The following is a 16,183-nucleotide window of genomic DNA, read 5'->3' on the forward strand; positions in this document are numbered from 1 at the left end:
GCAGGGATAGGGAGGTATGGGGAAGTCAGAGAAAAAAGGTTATGAACCGATGATTATGAAGTTATACTGTGTTACATTGTTCTTTATTTTATGTGTGGAAAATTAATAAAAATCATTATAAAAAAAAAAAAAAAAAACACAATGCCTTTAATGCACATTCGGAGCATATTCTTTCCCTCAAAGAATTCTGGACACTGTAAGTTTACCCCTCACAGAGCTACAATTTCCAGCACCCTTTAACAAACTACATTTCCTGGAATTATTTTTTTTTTGGGGGGGGGGTGCTCTGAATGTGCTTTAAGAGCACAGTGTTGTACCCACAGCATGAACAGCAGCTATTTCATAGTATTAACCAACCGGGGGGAAATTGACCTTGCTGCTCTGGTTTCTAAGCACAGACTTCCAAGTGCTCCTATTTTCCAGGGACAATCCTGGATTTACAGAAGCCGTACCAGTTTCTCATTTGATATGAGAAAGTCCTGTTTTTCCTTAGGACATTCCTATTTTCATTGGAGAAATGTTGGAGGGTATGGAGTTATGTGACCTCCCCCAGCCCCCAAGCCAAGAAGATAAGTAACTATACATCCTTTAGAAGACATCTGAAGGCAGCCCTATATAGGGAAGTTTTAAAATGTTTAATGTTTTATTATATGTTGGAAGCTGCCCAGAATGGCCGAGGCACCCCAGTCAGATGGGCAGGGTATGAATAATAAAATTATTATTATTTATTATTATTTTTCTTATTAAACAGGACGCCCCTATTTTCACTGGAGAAATGATAGCCCTTTATCACAAGGAATGTTTACTGCTCTGTACCAGCTGTGCTTCAACTGTAGCAGAATGAAGAACTTTAGGATACTTAGAAAATCTGATTTTCTAAGTAAAGGGGAATTTGACCTTGCAGCTCTGCTCTCTAAGCCTTCAGCAAATGAAGTCCTTGCCCTCCTTTCTTTCTGGGTTCTACCACACAGCAGAATGACAAATATATTTTAGGGTACACTTTAGGGACTACTTTGCACTGCTGTAGTCCATCATGTAATCCCCATTACATAAAAGCAGGGTTGAGGAACATTTATTCTGTCAATATTGCTGCATTTCCTTGGGGGGGGGGAGGCGGTTCCTGCTGGCATGTTAGCAGTGGGTAGGGCCTGAACCCAGTGAGCCACCCATAGCCCCGTTCTTTAATAATAATAATATTTTTTTATTTATACCCCGCCCTTCCCGGTTCAGAAAACCGGGCTCAGGGCGGCTAACAACAAATTTAAAACACTTAATTGATGCAACAAAAAACAGCATAAAATACAATATAAAACGTGAATAACAATAAATTCAGAATTCAAAAATCAATTTAGTGGGGAAATCCATCCAATAAACATTAGATGATCACCACGGCTAGCTGGCTAAATTAGTCCTATTTGGGCCAGTGAGGAGACCAGGGGAGAATTAGCTATGGGATCCCAGAGATGGTAATGACACTTCATTCTGCTGTTACACTCATGAGACTTCCTACCACTCATGGACTTCCTACTGACATAGGTTTAGCAATTTTGAGTGTTAGATTCAATGGGCTTTTGGTCTGATCCAGCAGGAATCTTCTTGCATTATAAGAAAAAGTGTAACTGAGTCCACTGGGTTTCAATTCAGACATAGGGCTAATTACCGGTATATTCCTCATATGATAGCAGCCATATCAAAGATATGTATAAACCAAACTTCATGTTAACAGCCTCATGCAACTTTCCCATTGAGTCATCACAAGCATTAATCTGCTGCTCTTTAAATCAGTATTTCTAGATAGGTGCATTTAAAACAGCAACAGCAGAGAGGTGTATTTTTCTCTAGCTATAGGTTTGTCTGCAGCTTCTGCCATCCAGGCACACCACAGCTGGTAGCAGGATAAAAAGAAATGAGTTTATAGGAAACCACAGGGAGCAATGCTAACTGTATCACCTTCAACTCTCTAAGAAAGAAACTATTGTCTGGCTTTAGCCTCTATTGCTTTGTTCTGTCCCTTGTTCATAAAAAAAGAAGAAGAATCAGCCCAGAAATATCAATAAGCTATTTTAAGAACCAATGAAAAATCTTGCAAATTCTAACTACTAAACTAAGTTAGTATTCTGGTAATAGTAACAAAGGCATTATAGAGGACGTGCCACACACAGCCCAAGAGTTCGAAAAGGAATTCACTGCTCGTGGCATATGGACACACCTTTCACGTAAACTTACAAGATTTTGTCTTATGACACTTTTGACCAGAAGGGGTGGGGGTGGGGCAGGGAATCTATTTGTATCTTAAGAACATAAAGAAAAGCCCTGCTGGGTTCTGTTTTTATTATGTATTTTGTGTGTTTTATATTGTTATTGGACGCGGGTGGCACTGTGGTCTAAACCACTGAGCCACTTGGGCTTGCTGATCGGAAGGTAAGTGGTTTGAATCCCCGTGACAAAGTGAGCTCCCGTTGCTCTGTCCCAGCTCCTGCCAACCTAGCAGTTCAAAAGCACACCAGTGCAAGTTGATAAATAGGTACCACTGTGGCAGGAAGGTAAACGGCATTTCCGTGCGCTCTGGTTTCCGTCACGGTGCTCCGTTGTGCCTGAAGCGGCTTAGTCATGTTGGTCGTATAATCCAGAAAGCTGTCTGTGGACTAATGCCTGCTCCCTTGGCCTGAAAGCAAGATGAGCGCCACAACCTCATAGTCTCCTTTGACTGGACTTAACCATCCAGGAGTCCTTTACCTTTACCTTATTAGCCTTTATTGGCATAATGTTTTATATTGTAATTTTATGTTGTGAAGTGCCAAGATCTATGGGTATAGGGCAACATACAAAATCAATGCAATAATAATAATATCTTGTTTCCCACTCTTGTGCTTTGATGCTGGAGGTGATGCATAGTGTTCAGGACCAGTAGTCCTTGGAAGAGCTGCTTCTCTGAAATCCTTTCCCAATTCCAACCATTACTTGCTATTTGAATATAACAAGTGGAAGTGAGAATAAGAAAGAACAAAATAGCACTACTTGTTCTTGAATGCAATTGCCTATTCTCTGTGAGTGAGCAACCTGAAAGGTTTTCAGGATACTCTTTCCAGATGGAAATAGAACAACTCATATGAAACCAAGTTTACATTCTACAATGGGCATAAATAATGACAAGAAAACAAGAAATGCTTTGAGTACTATAGTACTAATACTAGTCCTATAGGCTGTCACTGCCAGTGGGAGAGGGAGTTCGTGTCATTCTTACTGTGGGAACCTGTATATACCCAAAGTCAAGCTTTGCAGATCTTGGTTTAATGCCTTATTGCAACCTTTAAAAAAAGCTTGACCCTTCTGCGTACTCTAACACAGTGTTTCTCAAACTTGGGTCTTCAGCTGCTGTTAGACTACAACTCCAATCATCCCTAACCGCTAGTCCTGCTAGCTAGGGGTGATGGGAGTTGTAGTCCAACAACAGCTAGAGACCCAAGTTTGAGAAACGCTGCTCTAACGTTTGTGTGACTGGCTTCTCAAGCATGTGTGGATGTTCATCATTTGTGTAGTAGTGAGACCAAGATTCCCTTTCTCCTTGCTCACTGGTGTCTCAACTCATGCCATCCTGTATGAAGCACCACCATGTCTCTGGAGTTATTGTTGCAAAGTTGTGTTCTAAGAAATAAAACTTTCAAAAGGACAGGGTTATAAAGTGAGGCTGAAAATGACTAAGAGGCTGAAAACCCTAGCAAACTCATGAATCTCATCAGCTGTGCATGGAGAGCCAGTAACAATTTTCCAGCCTCATATCCCCTACTGTGACTGAAGCGGAAGGAACAAACACCAATAAAAATGTAAGGACTTTTAAAGCAAAGTAGTGTTGGTAACAAATCATGATGACCTCACCTGCAAGCCTCATAGGCTGCAGTCCGATGCTCTGCAAGTTCCATTGAATTCAGTGGGGTTTATTTCTGAGTAGACACATGCTGGATTGTGCTTACAGAGTCGAATGGAAGGCGCATGAAGATGGGGCTGTTCTTTCTGGAACATTAAGTGCATAAATTGATCCTAAATGGTGTTTGGCTCCATAGTCTTTTGTGATTTTGCTCATTTCAGTTGCATGCTTGGAGTGTGAATGTATGGTTGAAATCAACAAGCATAGGTGTAATACAGAGGAATATTTTTTGGTCAAATTTACAAATGCTGGGTTTCCTGTCCCCCTCTGCTGAAAAGGTTATATTGTAGCCCAGCTAAGAGCTCAATAAAATGGTTGTTAAGCTCATTAAGCTGCAAATAAAAAAGCATATTATGACAAGAAAATGCACATATTTGACAGGAATAATTTCATTAATTGCCGGTTGGAAGGAAAATTACTGACCTGGTTGTGAGGCTAATAGAGGAAGTAATTTATGTTTTGCGTTTTCACAAAAAGTTTTACAGAACTAAGGGGGCAACCTGTGGGCTTGGGAGTAGTCAGCCCCTGCACAGTGACTTCATTTTGCAGTACTTCAAGGGAGGTCAAAATAATTAATTATTGTGAAGGATTTATCACAGTCCTGCAGGCAAAATAATTAATAGTAAAAGACTGAATTGTGGAGATCACATTCATAGAATTATAGAATTATAGAATTGTAGAGTTGGAAGGGACCCCAAGGGTCATCCAGTCCATTACTGCACACCACCCCTATAGCTGAGCAGAGCAAGATTCCCAGGTGCTCCCCAGGGTTTGTATTTTGTTTGGAAATGAGGCACAGTGGAGACTGTGGTGTCTTTATGATATATGGTTTATTTACAAATATATACAACCGGAGCCTATGATGGAGGGGTTCACAGCGTTACAACTCCCAGAAGGTCTTCTTTCTCCCTTTGTTTTGTTTTGTTTTTTAAAAAATAATATTTATTAAGAGTTTAAAGATTACAAAAAGAAAGAAAAAGAATTAAACAAATCAACATAATAAAATACAAAAACAGAAACAAAAACACTACATAAAACATTAAATTAACAAAACAAAACAAAAACAATTAAAAACACTTCCAATATTTTCAATCTTAACTTTCATTCACTTGTTTCATTGACTTCCTCATGCCTCCCTTTTTGTATTCCACTTCAATTAACTGTTTCAGCAATTCCTTTCCATCTTCATCTATTTTCTGTCCTGTAATTAATCTTAACATATTCTAACCTTGTTTTTTCCCTTTAATACATTAACAATCTATCTGTACCTAGTTCCTTATAACATTTCTGCCAAAGCCATATAACTTCATTCCACCATTTGGTCTTCTTTCTCCCTTTGCTGCAACCTCTGATTATCTAGATTTTCCCTCTTTTCTAGCAAGAAGCCTTCTAACCTTAACCAGTTTCTGGAACTGGTGTTACCGCTATCCCACTTTCCCATTCAGTAGGTGTTGAACACCCTTGAGAATCCAAGGAAAGGTTCCTGGCACAAGGAAAACCAATAGGTGCCTCCTGTTCATTCATAGCTGCCACATGCAGCATTAAAAACACGTATTTAAAACATTTATAACCCATATTTCCATTGTAAGGCCAGCTTATATCATAGGAAAGCAGCCCGGTAAGCATATCATAAATAAACAAACAAACAACAAAGCCAGAGACAGGTCACAACAGGTAAAACAATCTGATAACATGTAATCAGCTCATTGTACTAAATATAATAAACAGCTGCATCTACGCATTATAGAAATATTGCATAGATGCAGCACAGTGGCCGTTTGTATAATTCTCTAAGGAAAAAACAAAGAAAGTAGCAGTTTTGCCTATCTCTGGTACTAGCAAAATGATTTTAAAATGGCTCATTAATTGTGTTTTAAGGGCTTTTAATCATTTGTTGCGGATGTTACTCTTTTATACCGCAATCCAATCCAAACTAGCTCCCATGTGACTTTTGTTTATGGAAAGGGTATATAAATGCAGGCTTTAATAAATAAATATAAACCATTCCACTTCCTCCTTACTTCACACAGAAATAATCCTTTTCTTCATACCCTTGTGTTCTTGTCTCGTTTTGTTCTGTTTTAGGTTCCGTAGGTGGTAAGAAATCAGCCAGTGGACAGCCCGGAGGGACTAGCCAGAGCAACAAGGAGCCCCAGGAGGTGGTCTCACTGAAGGAGAGGATGGCTTTGTATCAAGCAGCCGTGTCCAAAGTAGAGATCAGCAATTCCTCTGCAAATGTAAGTGAGCCACCTTTCCCTCCTAAGCCTTTAGTTTGATAGTGTGCCAGTGTTCTTTGCCTTCATACCATCTCTTCAAAGCAAATATTTGTCAAGTGATAATGTTCCATCCTGTCTTTCTTTCACGAGTCACATGATAAGAAGGCACAATTTTCCCTGTCTGGTCCACGATAGGCTGTTCACACAACCAGTAGGCAAACAGGTAAGCAGAGCAACGTGACCATTTGTCATAGCTTGTTTCAGCCGCAGCACATGTGGAAGAATTGCCCTTGCTTACTCTCCCCACCCTGTAAGATTTTATTAAAGTTTTTTCATAATAGAGTAAGATGAAAGAAACTAATCTAAATAAAAACAGGAAGGAAGGAAGGAAGGAAGGAAGGAAGGAAGGAAGGAAGGAAGGAAGGAAACACAGAGTCCTCTCTCAAAGGTGGATCTTAACCCTTGTCTCACACAGAAAGTGGTGGACCCTCCTCCAAACTCTCGCCTGGGAGCTTTCCTTTTGCTCACTCTGGCAGGTCTTCCCTTCCCTGCCTCTCACTCAGTCAATGTCCTTCACCCAACCATCCATCACCTTCGTGTGTCTGTAATTCTTGGACCCCAATAATGGCCCAGAGCAGAGGACATCAAAGGAAAACAAAACAAAAAGAAAGAAAAAATGATAAAAGAAGGAAAGGAAAGAAGAAGAAGAAGAAGAAGAAAGAGAAATGACAAGGACTTCTGGTTTTCTACCTGTCAGTTACATAAAAGAAATTATTCAAAAAACTCACCCTAGGATGACATCCAGCTTGTTCTACTTTCTCTTCAGCAATATTTCCCCAATCTTCAGACCCAAGTGTCTCAAATTAATTCATTTTCCTTTCCCCACACATACCCACAAAAATCCAAAGGAGTTCTATAATTAGCTGCTGCTTACCTTGATGGGGTTGAGTTGGGACAGGTTGGTGGTGAGCAGTGGTGGTCCTGCCAATTTACTCGCATGGTCCCAACCTCACCATCACCCTGCCCTGACCCACTTCTATCCTAGTAAACATCAGCGATGTTGGTGTTGGGGAGTTGGCTTGGTAGCTCCTCCCTAGCACACATGCCATTGCAGACTGTGCTTGTTATATAATCGTACCTTGGAAGTCAAATGGAATCCATTCTGGAAGTCCATTTGACTTCCAAAATGTTCGGAAACCAAAGCGCGACTTCCTGCAGCAAATCGGAAACTGCGGAAGCCTTGTCGGATGTTTGGCTTCCAAAAATAGTTCACAAACTGTAACAGTCAAACCATAACGTTTGTGACATTTGGGAGCCAAAACGTTTGACTAGCAAGGCACTCGACTTCCAAGGTACAACAGTACTGACAAAATATCCTGGGATTAAGAGGCCCATTACTTAGCTCCACAGTTCTTCCAAATAATGTACAGTGGTACCTCGGGTTAAGTACTTAATTTGTTCTGGAGGTCCGTTCTTAACCTGAAACTGTTCTTAACCTGAAGCACCACTTTAGCTAATGGGGCCTCCAGCTGCTGCCGCCACGTGATTTCTGTTCTCATCCTGAAGCAAAGTTCTTAACCCGAGGTACTATTTCTGGGTTAGCGGAGTCTGTAACCTGAAACGTATGTAACCCGAGGTACCACTGTATAGTGGATGCACCTCTTTTGGAGTTGGGGACCTGGTAGTCATATTTGAAAGGTGGTAAGAACTGACCCTGTCCTCAACTGGAAGTCCAAGGAAAGTGTCTGATTGTGGGCCCTACTGAGGGATAACAAAAATGATTAGAAGCTAAACTCCTGGGGTTTGCTCTGAAGGTGTAACTAATTCCTGGAGAGCTCAGGAAAATAAATTGCTCACTGCAAAGATAATAACGTGGGTCAGAGGGATCGCTGCTGTGCTCCCACTTGGGTGCCTGCTTTCTGCTCAGAAGTGCTGACGTCAGCTCTCCCAATGGAAGCTTCTGCTCACAGATTAATCTTTGCTTAGCTGCATATGAGAATTCACGTCCAAGGCATAATAAAATGAGCCTGGGCTCCTGTTTGCTTTTGCGATGTTTGGCAAATCTTAAAGTCAAGGAAACAAAAGTCAATCAGATATCATATCAGAATAATCTCATTTCATGATGCAAAGGGAGCCATCCCAAATTAAGGATATCTTTTAAAAGTGTGTGTGAAGTAAATCCATAGCAGTGTATATGATGGATTTTTAACCTTCAGAAAGGAGTCCAACTTTTTTATGGAACGCCGAATGGAACATAAAAAGCCCTTTACTCTCCCCATGTAAGTGAATGTCTGCTATTCACTAGTGTGAAGATAAATGAAGCTCTGCGCTTGTAGACGTCTTTCAGATGGAGCTGAAAATTGCCTCCCAACCCTAACCCTAGAGGCTTCAGCCTCCAGTAACAGTTTGGATGGAGGGGGCATATTGTCGCCCCTTTTCTGTGGGATCCAGAAATTTGCAGCCACTCTCATCGTATATACCCACACACCACTTCTCTCACTATAACATTAAGACTTAGGATGGGTGACAGTTAACATGAAGAATAATTGCTTTGTATAGAAGTAGATGGGTAAGTGTCTGTATATATCTATATGCATCCAGTGCTATTTTTCTAGAAGAAGAGGTGCCGGAACTCACCATGAATGCCTCCTTTGTTCTCTTATAATAACAACGGCGCCCATCTGAGAGGTGCTAGAACTAAGTTCTGGTGAGTTCCAACTGGAAAAAAGCCGTGTCTGTATCTATATGGTAGAGCATAAGACTCTTAATCTCAGGGCTGTGGGTGTGAGCCCCACATTGGGCAAAAGATTCCTGCATTGCAGGCATTTGGACTAGATTACCCTTGTGATGAGGGACGCGGGTGGCGCTGTGGGTAAAACCTCAGTGCCTAGGACTTGCCAATCGTATGGTCGGCGGTTCGAATCCCCACGGCAGGGTAAGCTCCCGTCTTTCGGTCCCAGCTCCTGCCCACCTAGCAGTTCGAAAGCACCCCTAAATGCAAGTAGATAAATAGGTACCGCTTTAAAGCGGGAAGGTAAACGGCGTTTCCGTGTGCTGCGCTGGTGCTGACTCGCCAGAGCAGTTTCATCACGCTGGCCACGTGACCTGGAAGTGTCTCCGGACAGCGCTGGCCCCCGGCCTCTTAAGTGAGATGGGTGCACAACCCTAGAGTCGGACACGACTGGCCTGTACGGGCAGGGGTACCTTTACCTTTACCTTACCCTTGTGATCCCTTCTAATTCTACAATTCTGTGATTCTATATCTGAATGCAAAATAAGTACAAAAGCTATGATAACATAAACCTAGAAAAATGGAAAAAGCATAACCCAGAGCCAGTGTGGTGTACTGGTTGGAGACCATAGCTCCAATCCCCACTCAGCCATGAAGCTCACTGGGTGACCTTGGGCCAGTCACTGCCTTTGAGCCTAACCTACCTCACAGGGTTGCTGTGGAGATGAAATGAGGAGAAGAACCATGCGTGCCACATTGAACTCCTTGGAGAAAAAAGTGGAATATAAATGCAGAATATAATACATGCATACATGCATACATAACCTAAGCTAATATACAGGGTGAGTCCTTTAAAAGAGGCCCCATGGATACAGAGTACACCTGTTCCACAGGGCCTCTTTTAAAAGACTCACCCTGTACAATAGGTAGGATTCAATGTCACACTGCCACACAGGTTGTCAGCACATGCATTCCTGCTTGCTCAATGGAACAAAATCTCCTCCCCTCCATATGTGAGCAGTTCTACTTACTTACTTACACACACACAGCCAATTCAGTGGGGAGGGAAGAGGGGGGAAGTCCTTGTATGGGCTTGCCGTAATGGGACCAGTTAGTTGAATTTGGCCCAATGGGTTGTATTCAACCAAGTCCTGCTCAAAGCAGACCCACTGAAATGAAGGGGGGTCACTTAATGACCCACTTAATGAAATTAGTAATGTATATTAAATTTGGTGGGTCTACTCTGAGTAGGACTAGCATTGCTTACCACCCAATGAGTTGTATGGTACTGCTCATATTTAGAGCAGACTAATTGAAATCAATGGAAGGGGCTGATTTTGGTCATTGGTTTCAGTGGGTTTACTCTGATTAGAATTTATTTAGCTACATTCCAGCATTAATGGTACTTTACGATTGCTGTGTAGCATCTTTAAAATTACCTAGGGTTAAATATAAGGTATGACAGATAAAAATTTGTACTGTGTACATCATACTGCTGGCCAATTTCTCTTCTTCCTGCTGCTGAAGGCATAAAATCTGTTCGAATTGGCTTAGTCAACAGAGAAATGAGATCTGTTTACACTCTTGTCACTTGATAAACCAGTTAAAGGAGTAGGAATAGCTGCAGATTCCCATGGTGGCGGCAGCTTAGTATTGTTGTTGTAGTAGTAGTTGTTGCTTGAAATGACTGCAGTGCAGCCACAGCTGCCTCCTGTTGTAAGAAAAGCAACAGGAATGTTAAAAGATCATTGAAATAATTAGTGAATTGTAATGAAGATGGATTCTCTAATCCCAGGAAATATGGAACCAGCAGAAGGCTTGATGCCTGCAGTCATATTCATGGTTCTATAAAATTGGCTGCTTTACATAGGGTAATACACCATTACCAGAGTGTTACAGATGCCCTTGTTTTGTCCATATCCTCCATGTTGCATAATACTACTACCCATCTGACTGGGTTGCTTCAGCCTCTCTGGGTGGCTTCCAACACACATAAAAACATAAAAAATAATTGCACATAAAAAAGCTTTCCTATACAGAGCTGCCTTCAGATGCCTTCTAAAGGTTATATAGTGATTCATCTCCTTGACATCTGATGGGAGGCCGTTCCACAGGGTGAGTGCCACTACCGAGAAGGCCCTCTGCCTGGTTCCCTGTAGCTTCACTACTCACATTGAGGGGGCCACCAGTGCTGGATCTCAATGTCTGGGCAGAAGGATGGGGGTGGAGACGCTCCTTCAGGTATACAGGGCTGAGGCCATTTAGGGTATACCCATTCCATCTGACCTGCATGTGAAAACTTGTGTCAACGCACAAGACGCAGCTATGCTCACAGTTAGGGACACCCCTGTTGTGGTGGAGAAAGGTCACCTCTCTTAGACCCCATGCTTTGTGGGGAGGGGGGCACACCTGAAACTGGCAGCTACAGCTAGCAGCCCTGCTGCCTGACTGGCTCTGCAACCACCTCTGCCACCACCTATCCACCCAGAGATGCTTTCCAACTTCTCCCTTCCTAGAGCAAATAAGGGAGGGATGAGGCGGAGGGTCTCAGTGCTGCCGCTAAAGAAACAGCGAAAGGAAAAATGCTACGGAACTCTCTCACGCACCTGAAACAAGCAGAACTGAACTTCTGGTGCACAGGGATGGCTTTCTACATATCTTGGCCACAACAGTTGCCAATTTAGCTGCATCTGTTCCTATTCCACACCTGATGTCACATATGACATCAGATTTGGGGCAGATGGGCATGGTTTCTGGGCCAAATGAGGAGGCCTGGTGAGAAGCTCTCCATCCCTGCTATACACACTTAGCAGGGAACAAGTCCCATTGAACTCAGAAGGACTTAATATTGAGTAGGCATGCCCTGGAATGCACTGTTATAGTTGCTTTATACATAGAGGGTAACTTGAAACAGAGATGGGGCAAATTTTAATTCATGAGGCTGTAAGTTCATGGCACAATACTTATTTTTGAGGCTATTTTGCTTTCGGTGTGTTTCTGGGTAAGGAGGAATGAGCAATAAAATATTAAAGGTCCCGTTCCTTCCTAACAGTGAGTGATCACTTAAATTTTCGCAAACAAAATCTGTCTTCTTTGATATATTAAAAACACGCCCATACGGCGATTTGGGTAATATGCAAATTTAATATGAAAATCGGTTGGTTGTTTAAAAGTCAAGCAATTAAGGAACTACAAATCTTCTTTTGACAGCCCCATTTAATAGTGCCAGAATACAAGTATCAAAATAAAAGTTCCATGCATAATACTTAGAGCTTTGCATCACTAAGTGCCTCAAAGGAAGTACCCAGGTAATGTGGAGACTTTAAAGGTATTGCCTAATCTACTTCTTGCTGTTTAGTCGGTGGGAGCACAATTCATAGTGTTGGTGCTAACCTTTAAAGCCCTAAACGGCTTCGGTCCAGTATACCTGAAGGAGCGTCTCCACCCCCATCGTTCAGCCTGGACACTGAGGTCCAGCACCGAGGGCCTTCTGGAGGTTCCCTTGCTGTGAGAAGCCAGGTTACAGGAAACCAGGCAGAGGGCCTTCTTGGTAGTGGCGCCCGCCCTGTGGAACGCCCTCCCACCAGATGTCAAAGAGAAAAATAACTACTAAACTTTTAGAAGACATCTGAAGGCAGCCCTGTTTAGAGAAGCCTTTTAATGTTTAATAGGTTATTGTATTTTAGTGTTTTGTTGGAAGCTGTCCAAAGTGGCTGGGGAAACCCAGCCAGATAGGCGGGGTATAAATAATAAATTATTATTATTATTGGTCCCCAGACTCTACAGCAGGGGAACATGTGGACCTCCAGATTTTGGTGGATTCCAAGTCCTATCATCCCTGAGCATGGGCCATGCTGGCTGTCAGAAGCACCAACCTGCACAGAAGATTGGGGAGAGGGGCTGATGACACATATGTGACATCAGGATGCCAGGAGGAGCTCGGGGCCAGAGCCAAACACAATGGCAGTGTGGCTTCAATGGCCATCAGCTCCTCCTGTCTTGTGTTTGGCCTTCCCCTCCTGCTGTTGCCACCACCAGCCAGGGGCTGCTTCCCCCCGTCTTTCTGTTATGCAGCAGCAGCAGCAGCAGCAGCAGGAGAAGGAACCATGAGCTGCTGAAGTTATGCCGCACCTTGCTGGGCTCCACGGTTGACGGCCTCTTCCTCCTCCTGTCGCTGCCACCCACCAGGGACTGCTTCCTCCCTCTTTCCCCTCTGCGGCAGGAGGAGGAAGAGCCAGCCACTGAAGCCATGCCACGCTTGGCTCCGCACTCGGCCTTCTCCACTCCCTGATCATTGTGAACAAATGGTGGGTGGGGGGAGAGAGCAGGCCCCTAGGAACTGGTGCCTAGGAATTGGAGTTGAACAACATCCAATGGGCCACATGCTCCCCATCCCTGATAGTAATGTATGACCAACAGGTGTCCATTGGGCATGATGACGCAGCAGTAGCAAATGCCTTGCAGTTCTTTAGACCTTCACAGCTGGAAACGGCTTGCTCCTTTTGCATTGCACTGCAATATGTAGCCGAGGAGGCCGGTGAATGAAGTGTACTTTTGTGTGTTGTGCAGGGTACTATGGGCCATTGGCAAACTCTGTAGTGATGCCTCTACTCTGCCCTAAGCATGCACACAGTCCAGTACACAGGAGCCACAGGAATAGGACCAATTCCTGCCACTCACAAAGGAATATAGGAAGTGGTCTTATGCTGAGGCAAACCTTTGATCCATCTAGCTCAGTATTGTCCACATTGACTGGCAGCATTTCCAGCCTTACCTACCTGTAGAGATATTAGGGATTGAACCTGGAAATTTCTGCATGCAGCACAAATGCTCTACCACTGAGCTACTATCCTTCCTATCTGAAGAACAGGCCTCATACATTTAATTAGGCAAAACATATTCTCTCTCATTCATATATATATTTTTTTTTTCTCTGAGTGCCTTCATACAATGCAGTATTCAAATGTAACTTGTGTTTTTCATTTGTTCGGAAATAGTGAAATTACTGTAATCAACCATCCTACAATTGCTTCTCATTGCCTTCTAACACCTCAAACAATCATCCAACAAAGGGCCATTGTACATTATTATTATTATTATTATTATTATTATTATTATTATTACCTTTTCTACCTATCGTATGACAACTGTTGCATTAGAGGTGCTTGGTTGATTGGCATTTCACTTTTGGTCAAAGAAAATGTGTGTTGCAAGGAGATTTTGCTTGTTTGTTTTTGTGCTGGAGAGAGAAAGAGATATACTGCTTCCATAATTAAAATAGAGAATTTAATGGAAACCTGTAATCTCTCTCCAAATCCAAGAACTGTATTAAGAACTCTACACACCTTTGCATTGTAAATTTACTGACTACTGAATGTTTTGTGCCATTTAAGGACACAATACGTAGCTAAACCTAACACTGAAATTAGAGCTACTTTCTCCCAAACAGGATGTCTGAACAGACAGTAGATATTTGCTAGTGGCCTTTTATATAAGTAACATTCATCGGAGAGTTTAAAGAGTGTCAGACTAAAATTGCCCACCACAAATCATTGAAAATTCACTGGCTTGCGCTAGGCATGCATGAAATGGCCGCTTGCTAATATAACTGGCTGTTCACATTTGCTCTGCCAAAACATAGATCTTCAAACGAAACTTCATGTCTTTTGCATCCTTTGGAAACCGGTACTGTTTTGTTAGGACATGCCTAGTTGCTCCTCAGATATATGTACTAGCTACCCAAAATGACTTGGACATTTCAAGAAAATTACATTCCCCACTGACTTGCTAGTTGCTATAGTGTTTTGGGGTTGTTATCATTGTTAAGAAATATGTCAGATCCTGGCAGCTTTGGCTATTTAGTGCCCTGGTGTGAAATTGCCATTTCAAAACAGAGGACCCCAAATCTAAACATAAGGTGTGACACCTCCACTTCCGCTTGATATAGTCCAAAATGCTTGCCATACGGCAGGAACCAGGAGGGAGCCGTCTTTGTTGGGAAAATAAGGTTCATGTGAATTTTGTGCAAGGCAACAGAGGTGTGTGTGGAAGAAGGAGCAGCACAGCCCTCAAGTGTGTGTCTGGGGTTGACACGCAAGGTCATAAACAGGGTTTGATTTTTAACAAAATCATGCAAACTGTGCAGGACAAGAACTTCCATGCCACTTGTTAATGTGGAAAATCTTAATGGAAAACTCTGAGCACTAAACTGAGAATGGTTTCCCACCCAAGTGAGGGAGGAAGTTGCCAGTTCCTTATCAGGAGAGTGTTTTTATAGACTTTTTGGTGGTTTAAAAAGACATTTTAAAAACACCATACCTGGTTTATTAGAGTTCACTTCTCTTTCAATAGACAAGACGTGGCTCTTTTTGCTAGAGGTAGCCTTTCCCAAGGTCACTGCTTCCACCATCTCCTAGTTTGCAACAAAGTGTTCAGTTAAACAGGCAGAGTGCTATATTCTAATGAGGTCCAATCAGCAAGGTAATTTGTCACAAAGCAGTGGTGTCCAATCCCCCTGCCACGATGTTGCTGCTTCCCATCTGTCTTTGGATGGCCCTAATGCCCTGCAAACCACAATAACGAAAGTTACTTGTACCACTAGGTTAGATAGAACATGACACAGAATTTTTGCTTGATTTGTTTTGGAGGGGAAGGAAGCCTTGCTAGGATTTTTATTTTAAGTTCTTTAATTTTTGACATTATACCCTTCTTTGTATCTCTTTGCCATGGTCTCCATGCCACTCACTTCCCTTGAATGTGATGTTCTTGGCCCCTCCGTGGGTTCCCATTCCGTTTCCAGCCCTGATACAGAGAAAAGCATGTCTTTTTGTGCTTCCATAATAATCTGCAAAAGTGAGATCCAGATGGGAGGGAGCAACTCCCACTTCTTGCTGTGGGGGAGATGAGTGAGATTCTTTTTTGTAACAACATTACCTAGGATTTCAACTCCTTGTGACATGTAAATCGTTGTGAATAAAGGTGAAGATCAAGATGGTGCCCCTGTCCATTCCACGTACTGAAACCAACTGGACTGCTAGTTTAATTTTCCCTTCACCACACCAGAGGATGGCAGGCTGGCTTGAAGCTTCAAGGCACGTTGTGTAGCATATTCAACTGTTTCTTCCAATACTTCACTGCTGCTGCCTGCCCCCACCCAAGTTTCTGCTTCCTAAGGCAGCTTCTTCATGCTGCCTAATGGTAGAGATGGTTCTGATGTCAGTGGGCAAATATACCATTTAAAAAGTATCCCATTGCCGCCACTACTACTTCTTCTTCTTCTTTGTGGAGGTTAGTGGCAAAGTAGCATGTTTT

The 16,183-nt window shown here is 42.6% G+C and overlaps 1 protein-coding gene across 1 annotated transcript in view; it reads left to right on the plus strand.

Moving 5' to 3' along the window:
* Positions 1-16,183, plus strand: part of XIRP2 (xin actin binding repeat containing 2) — an 87,647-nt gene that overhangs the window by 25,716 nt on the left and 45,748 nt on the right. The window contains exon 2 of the mRNA XM_079974905.1: positions 6,011-6,162. Within this exon, the coding sequence (XP_079831031.1) occupies positions 6,106-6,162 (57 nt within the window). The 5' untranslated portion in view covers positions 6,011-6,105. The remainder of the gene's footprint in view (positions 1-6,010; positions 6,163-16,183) is intronic.

The sequence above is a fragment of the Podarcis cretensis genome (assembly GCF_951804945.1).
Source record: "Podarcis cretensis genome assembly, chromosome: 1".
Classification (NCBI taxonomy): domain Eukaryota; kingdom Metazoa; phylum Chordata; class Lepidosauria; order Squamata; family Lacertidae; genus Podarcis; species Podarcis cretensis.